This window comes from Echinops telfairi, unplaced genomic scaffold (assembly GCF_000313985.2).
Source record: "Echinops telfairi isolate 266 unplaced genomic scaffold, ASM31398v2 ScPeMD7_1;HRSCAF=3_0, whole genome shotgun sequence".
In the NCBI taxonomy this organism is placed as follows: Eukaryota; Metazoa; Chordata; class Mammalia; order Afrosoricida; family Tenrecidae; genus Echinops; species Echinops telfairi.
The window spans coordinates 10125394-10139262 of NW_022103896.1; the positions used below are offsets into that span (position 1 = coordinate 10125394).

The following is a 13869-nucleotide window of genomic DNA, read 5'->3' on the forward strand; positions in this document are numbered from 1 at the left end:
GCTGTCTGGTGAGGACCGGCGGACAGTGTGTGGTCCACGTGTGGGTTCTGTGGGCCTTTCTTCCCCTTCACTCCATGAATCCCAAGGTCACTGCACTCACAGATACCGCGCACATGATGCAGGTTTAGAAAGCCCCTCTCTGCTTAGTTTCCTAGGTGTGCTGAGCATGTTGCAGGAGACCCAAGTGCTCACTAAGAGGAGGGGCTGCTGTTGGTGGATTGTCACCTTTCCTGTTTTTGTGAACGTTTACTGAGAGACCCCTATTTGCCAGCCTGTAGACTCTGGTCTTTTTCAGGAAGAACCTTTAACCTCCAATAACCTATGTAGCAGTCACCACTCCAGGCCACTGCCTTGGGACTCTAACCAGAATTCACACACCCAAAACCCTCCTGGGACTTGGGATAACTGCACAAAATAATGTGTCCTTTACTACCTGTTATCAATGAAAAGGGCAGCGAGTGGCTGAAAAATAACATGTAACACAGCGGTTCTCAACTTGTGAATCGGGGTTCTCAACTTGTGGATCGGGACCCCTTTCACAGGGGTCGCCTAAGACCATCGGAAAATACATATGGTCTTAGGAACCGAGACAACACTCCTCTATCCATCTCCAGACAGGTCCGCCCACATGCAGATACGCCACATGCAAGTACCCGGTGTGAATACTGTTACCCATGCTGCACCATGCTTCAAGACAAAATTTCATTTATTTGTCATTAGAAATAAATATTTCACAATATGTAATTATTTTGTAATTAATCACTGTGCTTTAATTATTTTCAATTTGTCACAATGAAAATATATCCTGCATACCAGATATTTACTTGATGATTCATAACAGTAGCAAAATTACAGTCATGAAGTAGCAAGGAGAATAATTTTATGGGTGGGGGTCACCACGACACGAGAAACTATTAAAGGGTCGCATCACTAGGAAGGTTGAGAACCACCTTAAACTCTTGGCAGTCACTGAAACGGTAGAATCATTATCCAACAAAGAGCCTCTCTTTGTGCTGGGCCTGGTCCTAAGTATCGTCCCATTAATCTTCACAACCTCCCTAAGGACAGGTAGCTTTACCAGTAACCCCAGTAACCACACTCCCTGCCATCGAGTTGATTTTTTAAATTATTAATCATTTTATTGGGGGCTCTTACAAATCTGACAATCCATCATTCAAATGTATTAAGCATACTTGTACATATATTGCTGTCAACATTTCCAAAACATTTTCTTTACTTGAACCCTTGGTATCCGCTCCTCTTTTTCCCCCTCCCTCCCACTCTTGTGAATCCTTGATCGATTATATATTATTAATGTTATTTTGTGTCTTACACTGTCCGTTGTCTTCCTTCACCCATGTTTCTGTTACTCGTCCCCCTAGGGGGGTATATATCCAACCTTATGAAGGGGCCCCCTTTTTCACACACACACCCCCCATCGACTTGATTTGATGCCGACTGCTAGCCACCCTATGAGGGCAGAGTAGAACTGCCCTGTGGTTGCTGAGACGAAATCTGTAACAGAAGTAAAGAGCCTCATCTTTCTCCTGGAGTGACTGATGGTTTTAAACTGTTGGCCTTGCAATTATCAACCCAACTCGGACTCTGAGTGCTACTTAAAGGCACAAGGAGGTTAAATCACCAAGCCTTGAGGTTAACAGCTAGCAATAGCAGAATGCCAGGTATTTCAGCCTCATATTAATGAGTTTTGTGCAATTAGCCTATCAGGGGTTTTGCTGTGTGAACCCTGGTTAGGTGCCAAGGCATTGGACTGGCCCCAAGTCCACAGATGGGCGAGTACCAAGAGCACGTCGGTTCTGTCCACGTGATAGCACTGATTCACGTTGGGTCTTTCCCTGGAAATCTCTGCTTTCAGATACAGCTTTCCCGCCAAGTGCACACATCACACCACCTGGTCCCCATCCGCTTGTGTCAGTGGGCAGAAGGTTGAGGGAATTCAGTTGTCCATACTTTAAAGGAATGACTTCAGTTAGATAGCCAGCGACTTCTCTCCCAAGCTACGTGAGGGTTCGCTGACGGGATCAGGATGGTAGCGTTCCCACAAGAGAGTCATTTGGACACGGAGAGGTCAGGAAGAGCTTTCTCAACAGGGCAAATCCCCGTCCCCCTGAAGCTCTCAGGCTGCTCAGTGTTCTGCCCACAGCATGCCATGGGCCGTGCTTTCCCCACGTGCCTGTGATGACAGCCTGATTAACTGTCAGGTGAGTGGCTGAGCGAGTGGGGATTTCAATGGGCTTCTGAACTCTCCGTTCGCTGTGGAAGGAAAACTGCAGGGTCAGTGAGCTGCAGCCTGACAGCACCAGCCCTCTGAACCCATGACACAGGCCCCTGTCCTCTGGACATGGCAGCCGGCAGGCCTGGGGGCTCTTTCCACCTTGGGAGCAGGGTTCCCGCTGACCTGGCTTCACTTCTACCATGTTGCGTGCATGTGCGCGTACACACACACGCACACACACACCCCACCACCACCACCACCACCCAGCAGCTCAGGGGCACATCACTCCGCCCTCTGCTTCTCACTTGGCGCCAGAGACTTGTCTAAGGTTGGCCATGATTTGTGTGTACCGGTCTGGAAAGTGCACATGTGGTTAGTAAACATCTGTTAAGGGCTGCTGTAGCCTGGGCATGTTTTTGCAAACAAAACAGAAAAACGTGCTGAGTGGGAAGAAAGGTAAAAAGTAGTAAGGAGCGTGGGGGAGATTGTACTGAGGGAGGGAGAGGGTGGAGTGACTGGGAGGGTGGTCGAGCCAGACGCCCTCCATGAGGAGGGGAGATAAGGAAGGGTGCATGGGTGGGTGTGGGGTGGTGCCCTGACTGGGGCTCAGGAAGGTGGTGCAGAGGTGGCTGTGGGACAGGTCTTCCACCCTACCCTCCACCCCCCAGAGCAGAGGGAGCACCAGCAGTGGCTACAGCTGAGGCTGAGAGCACCCCAGGTTCTAGTTCCTTTTTTCCTTTACCTACTTAATACAAAAGACTTCCCCAAACTGCCCCACCGTGATGTGGGCCTGGACGTGTGCTTTCGCCTCCCTTTGCTTGCAGCCTGCCCAAACCCACCCCAGAAGAGAATATACCCTACTGAGTACTGACGGTGGGGGCAGCCCTTTGAGGTGTGAGGAAGCCACGCAAGCATCTGGAATCCCTCTGTGACCACCGGGATTCCTGTCTTTGAAGCCCTGGCCCTAGGGCTCTGGCTAGCACTCTGACTGGGGCGCCTGGGCCCGGCTCAAACAGCCTGTGAATGGCTGAAATGGTCCAAAGGTGGGTGTTGGCTGCCCCTCAGAGTCCTATTTGAGATGATGAGTCATTTGTCAAGACCTCACTGCAGCTTGTTGGGAGGGGGAGTCCCTGTGGCAGGTGGGGTTCATTATTGGCAAATGAAGTGCAAGGGAATAACTGCCACCTGTCACAATGGCGGCCGGGAGAGTCCGTTAGAAAACTGATCAGGAGCATTCAGAAACATCTTGGGAAATAGAGCCTGAATGTGAGAGGTGAGTGGCCTCTGTAGCTTTTCTGCCTTGCTTACTGCTTGAGCAGCTTCTTCGGTGGCTGTGTTTTGTTTTTTCCACCGTTAGGATGTATCCTTTGCCTGGGTGTGCCTGGTGGAGGTGAGTCTGTTCAGGAACACCAGAGAACTATCGATTTGAAGAGATTTAGACATGTACTTAATTTAATCCTCTGCCATTGTCAAGTCTGAGTGTTGCTTAGGAAATTCTCAATTTTTTCAAAACAAATTTCTCTATGGTAGGAAGCTTGAAACCTCGTATTACGCATAACTACCTTAAGCTTGGGAAGTTCACCATATGTCTGACTCATAGCCACACTAGTGCAATATAAGTGCATTTCTCCTTTGTCTAAGAGTGGAAAGCCACCCAACATTCCACTCTCACAGCCCTTCGTGACTTGAAGTTGATGGTCATAAGGTCACTCCGAGCCTCCTGTCCTCTGGACAAAATCCTAATGCCCTTCATTACCTGATCTTCCAAGTTCCTGTTTCCCGCCCCTGTGGTCATCTCTTGATCTTCTCTCAGCTTTCTATCCTGTAAATGTGGACTCCAGGTTGGAACAGGGTCTTCGAACGAGTATCTTCATCAACCCCTGGGATGGTACTGCTCTCTGGCTGTCGGGTGTCACTGTCATTCTTATGGAAAACTGTGTGATTTGATCATTATCCAGAAATACAAACGAAGGACAGACACATTCTCTTACATAAGGCCTGGGCCTTGGTGTATGGCCCCCGTTGCTTGCTGCAGGGTGGGGAGCCATTAGGATGCCCAGCTCCAGGTCTGTTCTAAGAAGTAGTAGGAAGCCCACCTCCCCGGGCTGAGTTTGGTGGTCCCTGCTGTGGTGGAGGAAGCCAGTCCCACGTGTGGTCCCCCTTTGGCAGCACTCGTGGCTGAGGGTCTACTTGTGGGGTGTGTTTCTAAATCACATGGGGTGCACTTGGAAGCCTGTGGGCTCTTGGCCTGCCTCACTCAGCCCACTTGCTGTAGACCCGACATCACTCACTGCTGCTGGTTTGAAGACTTGGGGTGCATCGTGTCGTTAAGATGGTCCTGGTGGTGCGCATCTTGCTGGTGTCGCTCTCCCTGCCTCTACCCTGTTTGCCCTACACACCAGGGTAGGAGTGCTCCTGGCATGATGGGCTCGGATCCCTGGTCATGGAGTTTGGCATCCTGGCATGATGGAGGACTTTCAAGGCTCATTTCAACAGCTCCTGGTGGCCAAGCCATGCCTGGCTCTGGCATTCTCATCGTCACCTCCTTTGCCAACTCCTGCATGAAGCAGCTGTTCTGGCATCAGCCTGGGCCAGCCTGGTGACCTCGGGCAGGTGCAGGCTGGAGGGTGTGCCAGAGGCTGGAGCCCAGCAATTGTACGTCAAGCCTGAGTTTGCATCACTGCCACAGACCACAGGATGTGTGAGGCCAAGAGAGTCACTGCTGGTGACAGTGTTCTTTTTTCACTCTCGCCAGATAGCTGGCCTCAATAATCAGTGACCTGCCAAGTGGTCATTCTTCTGGAACTTAGAGAGACATCATCTATATTTCACATTGCAGGATAACTGAGGCCAGGTCTGGGATATTGGGTGAGGATGACTTGGGGTCATTCTACATAAAGGGCCAGCTGGTTTCACAAAAGTCACAGTTTGGGAAGTCCACCCATTCGCCTGAGCAATTGCTAAGTTCCAGAAGGGTGCATTTCCACGGGCCCCACACTCGCATTCTTCAAAGCCAGCGGCATTGTTTCCGGTTCTCTTCTGATTCATCACCGGGGTGTGTGTGCACAGGGCAGACACATTTAAGACATTAACAGGCTTTCTCTCTGTAGTTTCATAAGACTCGGACTGCCAGTAGGCTTAGTGACTGACGCCCACCCAAGTTGACCAGCTTGCACAAGGGGATTTTTCCTGGAATACTCTTTCCAGAAAGCTACAGCTCCGGGGTCGTCTTGTAGCAGAAGTGGAACAGGCCCTGATGTCTCTCTTCTTTGCTGCCAACATGTGTCCTGTACCGCTGAGCAGTGACTGCCCGCTGAACTGAGATCCTGGGTGCTGCTCGGAGACGCCGCTGAGCCTGCAGGCAAGCGGGCACGGCTGCTCCTCACTGCTCTCTCCTTTCCCTCAGTCCAACAGGCAGCCAGCTAAACTGAACCTGCTCACCTGCCAGGTGAAACCCAACGCCGAGGACAAGAAGTCTTTTGACCTGATATCACGTGAGTCCTCTCTGTCTCTCAGAGCCAGCTACTGCGGGGTCTGCCCCCTGCACATGGCTGTACTCTGGCCGTCAGAGCCCTAGCCTTGCCCAGCAGGGCTCCTCGGAGCGGGCACCTGAACACCTACATCATCCTTGGCTTCTGGGGAGGTACGGGGGTACTCCTCATTAGCACTGAACCTGCCTAAAGGGGAAAGGCTTAGTGGGGTCAGATTTAACCAGTATTCAAATAGACTGAACCTACCCAGCTCTTGACCATGGGCACATAGAGTTCTAGAAGTACACTCCCACTTCTCTCTCAGGTCTGAGGAATCAGTCTTCGGTGTGAAGTGCAGGCTTGAGTGCTTCTGCCTTCTTCTTATTATTATTATTATTGCTCATGTGGTTCCAATGTGCACCTATGGTTAAGAAGCACAAACCTAGCCCTGGGAGTACAAGTGTGCCCCTCTGTGGGTCCCCCTCATGTGCAGGGTTACCACCCTGCAAGTGTGGGCTCTCCCAGGGAAGGTCATCCCCCAGTCTCTAGGCTGCTGCCCTCAGACTGCCTAGACCAGTGACATCCTGCTGCTGCACTCTGGCTCCTGGTCAGGGCCGGCTTCCCTGTGAAGAGAGAGTGTGATGGCCCCAGCATATAGCTATATCCTGCCCAAGCTGCTCACCCATGTTTGCCCTGCTCCCCAGCAGGCACCTGTTGGCCACTCTGGACACCTCTTTGTCAGGGGGTGGGTGACGATCCAATGACTCTCCCAAGGGCAAAACCCCTTCATCCAACCCAGTCTGCAGGCCAGCAGCTCAAGTGCCCGCTCTGTGCGGAGAGACACCGAAACACCCTCATGCCCGGGGACCCACCTACGGCAGCAAGAGACGCAAAGCCCAGTAGAAGTCCCGGCCGGCCCGGGAGATGCAATCAGTGAGATTCCTGGGGCAGAGTCTCTGCTGGATTCTGCAGCGTTGAAACAAGTTCACTTCACCAGCTTTCCCAACCAAGAGATTTCCTGGGTGGGAAAAAGAAGGAAATAGGAACGTGTGGAATCACAGCATGAACCCCCACAGCCAAGAGCCCATGGTTGTGAGAGCCTTCCTGCTACAGTGATGGTTGTCTGTTATCAACAGGGCTTTGAAGTGCTTCGGTCATGGCCCACGAAGCAAACCTGGCATGGGAAGCTCCAGAGAGGTGCAGTGAGCCCTTGAGGAGCTACTGCTGGAGATGATTGCCAGTACTGTGTTTTGCCAGACACTTGTTCAAAGCGGCAAGATTGGCCACCATCTCTGAGCCAGGCACTGCTGTTTCCACTGCACAAGAGATGCTATGCAGCACACAGCCTGCTTGTGTTTTCTAAGAGAGAGACTGTGTTTCTAGCCTAGCCTTGACCACTAAATTTTGTGTTCTGGTATCAATCCATTGGCCATGACTGAACCATGCTGAGCCCCTTTGAAACCTTGGCTGTTGAGCATGCCTGGTGCTTTCTGTAACTGGTACTGAAAAAGCCTAGCTACTGTCTTTGCACTGACTCTGACTCATCTTATGGAATAGCAGGCCTGCTCCCCTTGGCTTCCAAGTCTGTGAGTCTTTACAGGTATACACAGCCTCTTCTTTCTCCCTCACACCAGCGAGTGGATGTGAACTACTGACCTCAAGGTTAGCAGCTCTGAGTAACCCAACCTCCTACAGTTGACACTAGTCCTCAAATGCACTATCAGCTTTCTGTCTTATGCAGAAGAGAAAGCAAGCTCAGAGTGACTGAAGCCAGGTCACACCATGATAAGCAGGGATTGAAACCAAGACCCAAGTTCTGCTGCCCACACAGCCCTATGACGGTCCCTCTGGCGCTTAGGGAGACGAGGGTGTGCCCGTGCCTGGGCTACAGCACCGCGTCCTGAGTGCTCAGTGCACAATAGTTGGCCCCACCTTGAGAATGCTTTCTAGCTGCTTTCCTTTGACAGTAAAAGCGGGACCCTATATAAGGCAGAAGCCTGTCAGAGAAGGAAAAGAAACTTTTCCCGCTGCAACAAACACTAGAACAGGGGTAACATTTCACCCTGTCACAGACAACAAGCTTTCAAAGCTCGAGAAAACGAGGAGCTCCCATGAGGTCCAGCTCCCAGGAGTGTTACTGCACACACCTGTCCAGCGTATCCCTCCCTTAGCAGGCCACCCCCCTCGAGGTCCCCAGAGTTCAGCTCTGGGGCAGAGCAAGCACTCAGTCTCAGAGGAACTGAATTATCTAGAAGGAAACACCGAAAGAAGAAAGAAAGAAACCAAATGACTGCCATTGAATCCATTCTGGCGCAGGATGACCCCATAAGACTGGGTAGAACAGCCCCTGTGGCTTCTGAGACTGACTGCACAGGAGTAGAAAGCCCCGTCTTTCCCCTGCGGAGCTGCTAGGGGTTTCAAATTGCTAACCCTGTAGTTAGCAGCCCAATGCGTAACCCACGATGCCGACAACCTGGTGCAAAAATGAGATAATGCTAAATTCTTTTTACCGGCTGATTTTTTGTTTGCTTAACACTAGAAGGTGCTCTGCTTCATCAGGCCTCACTCTTCCTTCTCTCATGTTTTAGATAATAGGACATACCACTTTCAGGCGGAAGATGAGCAGGATTACGTTGCGTAAGTAGTTTAGAAAGAACGGCCAGGGTCTTCAAAAGCTCCCCTCTGGGCTCTTGCATGCCTTCCACTTTGTGACTGGCCACAACTGCTGGAGCTCTGCTTGACTCCCCTCCCCCGTCCCCCACCTCCACCAGGTTGTTAGCTCTTGTCTGCAGCAGCCCGGTGCTCCCCACACCATTGTGCCCAAGCGTGTCGCCCAGGGAGAGTGGGGTTATTGCTCCCTCCCGTGGGCTCCACAGCCTCTCTCATTCCTGCTTCTCTAGGTCAGGACTGGAGGCCAGGAGTCTCTAGGGCACATCCTGTCCTGTGCTCTCCTCAGCCTTGTAATCACTGTTGGCTTCATGGCAGGCACTTACTCGGTGTCCTCCAGCCAGATCCCGGAGCCAATCCAACTGAGGACCTGGTGGTTATGGTGAGAGAGAGGGGTCCCCATGTGGTCCCACAGGGATTACCTAACGCCCAACTGCTGATCGCAAGAGTGGCAGTTCAACTGCACCCAGGACACCTTAACTCCCCAAAGTGAGCTATTGGAGACTGGAACCCGCTTCCTCGCTGACACCCTTTGCACCACCAGTTGGGATCAAGTCAGCAGCACCAGCTTTTGGGAGAAGAACAGGAGAACTGGCCTCTAGGGGAAGAACACTGGCAAATACCTTTTCCTGGGATGCCTACACTCCGAGGGACCCAGGGGTAGTGGGAAGAACCAGGTTTGGTGTCATACACCCTGGGGGTTGAAACCTGGCATTCACCTGCTCAAGTGTGCCCTCTTTTGCAGCAATGCCCCCACCTTTTTTTTAAACAGTAACTCTGGTTCTGTGCCATCGCCCCCCACCCACCCCCCTTCCTTGCTGCAGCCCCCAGGACTGGGAGAGAGAGGTTGTGGGTACTATATCTGTTTTGAAATGTAACCACGCCACTAGGCCACCCAAGAACGGTTTTCTCCTTCCCGTGTTTCCTGGTTATCGTGAGGCACTTAGGAAGGCTTCTCTTTGTTCTGAGCTGTTGGGGACCCTGGGAAGGGGGGTTGAGCCTGGCATGTATGTCGCCAGCTCTGACACCAGTCCAGATGTGAGTAGGACCTTGGGCAGGTCATTTAACTTCTGTGAACTTTGGTCTTCTCGTCTCCCAAATGCTCAGAGATCAGCAGCTTAGATAGAAGCTTGTTAGAGAGTCCTGTCTCAGTGAGCGTTGTAAGTCAGCAACAAGCACTTGGTACTAGAATGCTAGTCAGGGTGGGCATGGTGTGCGCCCTCGCGCTGATTTCAGCGTTGAGTCAAAATGTCTTAATGCCTGAGGAAAGCCGGGACTCTGAACAACCTGCTCGCTGATCAAGATGTTCAGTGACCCCGTGAGTTCCTGCAGTTGTTCCAACTTAAGGCTAAATAATAGGAAAACCCCATTTGCTTGGAAAAGTCATTAAAGACCTTCACTCCTAGACGGTTGGTTTTGAGGTGTTGCATCTTCTGCGTCACACAGAACAAAAGTTGTGCAGGGACCTCCCACCTACCAGAGGCAGCGCTACCTGGAGTCTGAGGGATGCCTCCGAGCTCGTAGGTTTGCCTGTCGCTGTTTCTTGCCGAAAGCCCGTTGTTGATGGTGCTTGGTTTCACATCCATTTCCCTCCTCCAGAGCACCCAAACATAAAAGACTGGGTTCTGGGCTTCAGCAGCATCTGTTTGCAGTCGGTGTGAGCCGTCTGAGAGACCCAAAGTATCTGAGAACCGAGGGTGGTTTGTAATGCCTGTCCATTTGCCTTTCCCCCTTCTTTCATTCATGAAAGCAATGCAGTTGCATTATAGACTGGGAAAAATACTGAAAGACACAATCAAGCAACGTGTCCACCCATCCATCAGTTTTTTCTACACAAATCCCCCCAAGACAACCAGTGTTTTCCTGGCAGCCTTTGGTCCCCCGAACGGAAATGCGTGGTGCCTCCAAAAGCCAAACCAAATCACTGCCGTGGCGTCGGCTCCTAGCCACCCTCTGGGACACGGGAGCTGCTCGTGGGATCTCCGAGACTGCAGCTCTCTCTCCTTCACTGCTGCTGGAGGGTTTGAACCGCGACCTAGTGCTTAGCAGGCCAATTCATAACCCACTACTCCACCAGGACTCCTTTTATGTGCATAAGACATGATACTTATATTTGACTGTCGTGTAATGTTTTCACATATTACATGAGCATTACTTCAACACCATTCAAAAATTATTAGGACATTCAGATTTGGATGGCTGTTTCAATATTTCGCGTCATGGTCGTGTCACATATTATTGACCAGCGCCCTGTTGTTGTGGCACAGTGACTAAAGCATTTGGCTGCTAACCAGTCAGTCAGTAGTTCGAACCCACCAGCTCTCCTGAGGGTGAAAGGTATGGCAGTCTGTCACTTAAAGATCGGTGTCCATGGAAACCCCAGAGCCGTCTCTTCTGCCCTGTGGGGCCTCTCCAGTCAGTAGCCATGCAGTGGCACCGAGTTTGTGATTTGTGACTGCTGATGAAACGCCCCTTCTTGTCGCTAGGTCCCCCACTGACTGGGAGTTCCAGGAACAAGCCTTTGGCTACACTTGCTATTTGGCCTTGTGTCCGTTCCTCACCCTTCTTCCTCGTCCTGTGCCAGACAGGACAGCCTAGATCAGTAGTTCTCAACCTGTGGGTCGCGCACGACCCCTTTGGGCGTCGAACAACCCTTTCACAGGGGTCACCTGATTCATAACAGTAGCAAAATTACAGTGATGGAGTAGCAACGAAAATAATTTGATGGTTGGGGGGTCACCACTACATGAGGAACTGTATGAAAGGGTCGCGGCATGAGGAAGGTTGAGAAGCACTGTCCTAGAGGCTGCTGAGCCCCTTCGTTCTGGCACTACCTGCTCACTCACCCACCCCGTGGACGCACAGCACCTTGCGGATTTGTACCAGGGCTGCAAACCAGTTGGTTCCAGCTCAGCCCCTGCTGAGAATTTCCCATGTTCACCTCAGATATACCCAATGCATGCCTACAAGACCGCCGAGGTGCCCCTGGGAATCTTGATAAAATCTAGATCTGGGTTCCGTTTATGGGGGTAGAAATGGACAGTCTTGGCAGAGGGCTGAGCCGGATTGATCCGGTTTGAGGCCCTGGTCGTGTGAGTCCCCCCTGTCCTCTCGCAGCTCTGCGTCCTCTGGGCAGCTTTTCCTCTTTCATGGTCTCTCTCCTTCTGGCTTCGTTGCTTCCATGTTTACCTTGGGATTAGGGGTGGGAGGTATCTGTCTGAGAAAGGTTTTTTTGCAGTGGAGAGAAAACTCATATCCTGCTAATTATGGCCATTTTCACCTGATCTTGACAACAGGTGGATATCAGTGCTGACCAACAGCAAAGAGGAGGCATTGACCATGGCCTTCCGCGGCGAGCAGAGCACAGGGGAGAACAGCCTGGAAGATCTGACGAAAGCCATCATCGAGGACGTGCAGCGGGTCCCTGGCAATGACGTCTGCTGCGACTGCGGTTCGTCAGGTACCGTCCCCAAACTGGAGCCGGCCCTTCTGCCCTCTGCATCCCCAGGACGCTGATTGTAGAACTTCTCCTTACGGACACACTGGCCCACAGTCCTGCGCTGCACAGTCCCCCTGAGCGCCTGCCCGTGCTGCTTGCTTTGCCCAGAAGCTTTCCTCTCCGCTGCATCCCTCGGTGCTCGCCCTACACTGAGCCCCGCGCGCGGGGGAGCACCAAGAGCATTGTGGGGAGAGCCAGGCTGCGGCATCGCCGCTCACCGCTGAGTCCCTTTACAACTCTTACCCTCCATTCCCTTGTCCTGAGAATGGGATCGTGAACTTCCCTTGGCCTAGTGTTTAGGGCCAGTCCCCCCAGTGACCCCTCTCCTAAGCATGCCTTCAAACGGCACTCCTCATTGCTGAGGTAGCGACAGTAAAAGACTCCTGGAGGCACGGTGGGTGACACATTGGGCTGCTCACTACAGGGTAATAGTAGCCACCACACACTCTGAGAAAGACGAGGCTTTCTGCTCCCATAAAGGTTGACCGTCTTGGAAACCCACGGGGGCCATTCTCCCCTGCCTTCTAGGGTGGTTATGAGTCGGAATCATTTCTCGGGCAGCGAGTGTGTGTGTGTCTGAGGTGTTGACCGTGGCTGCCATTGTGGGAAATGACGGCGCTGAGAGAGAAAGGCGAGGCTTCTGCTCTCCTCCCCGAGCCCCCGGGGTGCAGGACCCCTCCATCCTGTAGAGGCCCTAGGAGTCAGAGTCAACTCAAAGGCAGTGGGTTTGGTTCGACCTTTGGATGCCACTGGTATTTTCATTTGAAGGCTGGGGAAAAACCTTGGTTGTCTGGGAGGGAATTTCCCTACACTGCACCGGGGGAGGGGGGGTTGTCCTAGCTATCTTGCTTTTATTACTGAATTCCCCCAGACTCTCTGTCAGTGAGCTACTGATACCATCCTCATCTTACAAACAAGGACATGGAGGTTATGCGGCTTGCCTAAGGTCACACATCTAACAAGAGTGAGAAAACCTATTGATACCAATTGCCATTTAGAGAATTTCTAGTCAACGGCGCCGACCCCTGGGCTGCAGAGTAGAACTGGCCCATAGGGTTTTCTTGCCTGCAATCTTCATGTAAGTGAATCGCCAGACCCTTCTCCCGTGGCACCAGTGGGGAGGTATGAACTGCTGATGTTTTGGTCAGGTGTTGAGAGCAGACAATCTGAACTGTCCAGAAAGAACAGAGTTGCTCCCCTGTCAGCATCTCAGACGAGGTCCAGGTGTCCGTGTACATGTGAGTGTGACCATGAGGGTAAGGCTGGGACATACTGGACACTCAGGTGTGCACAGACCTAAAGAAAACTTGACACAGAAAGCAAGCGAGCAAAGCCCTTGAGATTTGGGGACCAAAAGAAATTGGTTCTTGCAGTTGTGAGACCTGGGGCTGTAAACAAAGCTGCAGAGGAACTCACGGACGTCACTGGGTCCACGCCTGACGGGATCGTGTGCACTGTCGCAGAGCGTTTACTGAGAGCCTGAGGAGTTCTGAGCGAGTACCAACAGCCTTGGTCCACTGCCGTCAGGGAGATGAGATTGGGGAGCTGGAACCACACCTTTCTCGGGCCAAGGGTGGTTTCCTCACATATTCACAAGGGGTGGGGGGCACTGTTTCATTTCAGTATTGGAGGGAAATCTCTACAGATGCGTCTGATCCTGCGTTTTGCACTGTATCGAGCTCTTAATGTTCACATTTACATCTCAGACTGAACTGCAAGCAGCCATTCATTTCTTTAAAACCAGGGATGGGGGGGAACCTTTGTTTTGCCCAGGCCCATGTGGCTGTTTATACCATCACTTGAAGGCCCTTCTGGTCAAACATATAATTCACTGACCGCCTGTGGTGGCTGGAAGTATTTCTCAGCCCTCGGGGGTCATTCCCTGCTGTAGAGCTTTACCTCATATATTTTTTTCTTTTTAAAATCATTTTATTGGGGTCTCATACAACTCTTATCACAATCCATACATCCATCCATTGTGTCAAGCACATTTATAC

The 13869-nt window shown here is 51.8% G+C and overlaps 1 protein-coding gene across 1 annotated transcript in view; it reads left to right on the forward strand.

Annotated features, from left to right (window-relative positions):
• The window catches only part of ASAP1 (ArfGAP with SH3 domain, ankyrin repeat and PH domain 1), a 114052-nt gene that overhangs the window by 68014 nt on the left and 32169 nt on the right, over positions 1-13869 (forward strand). Inside the window, exons 13-15 of the mRNA XM_045286994.1 lie at positions 5643-5730; positions 8295-8343; positions 11670-11833. Of these exons, the coding sequence (XP_045142929.1) occupies positions 5643-5730; positions 8295-8343; positions 11670-11833 (301 nt within the window). The remainder of the gene's footprint in view (positions 1-5642; positions 5731-8294; positions 8344-11669; positions 11834-13869) is intronic.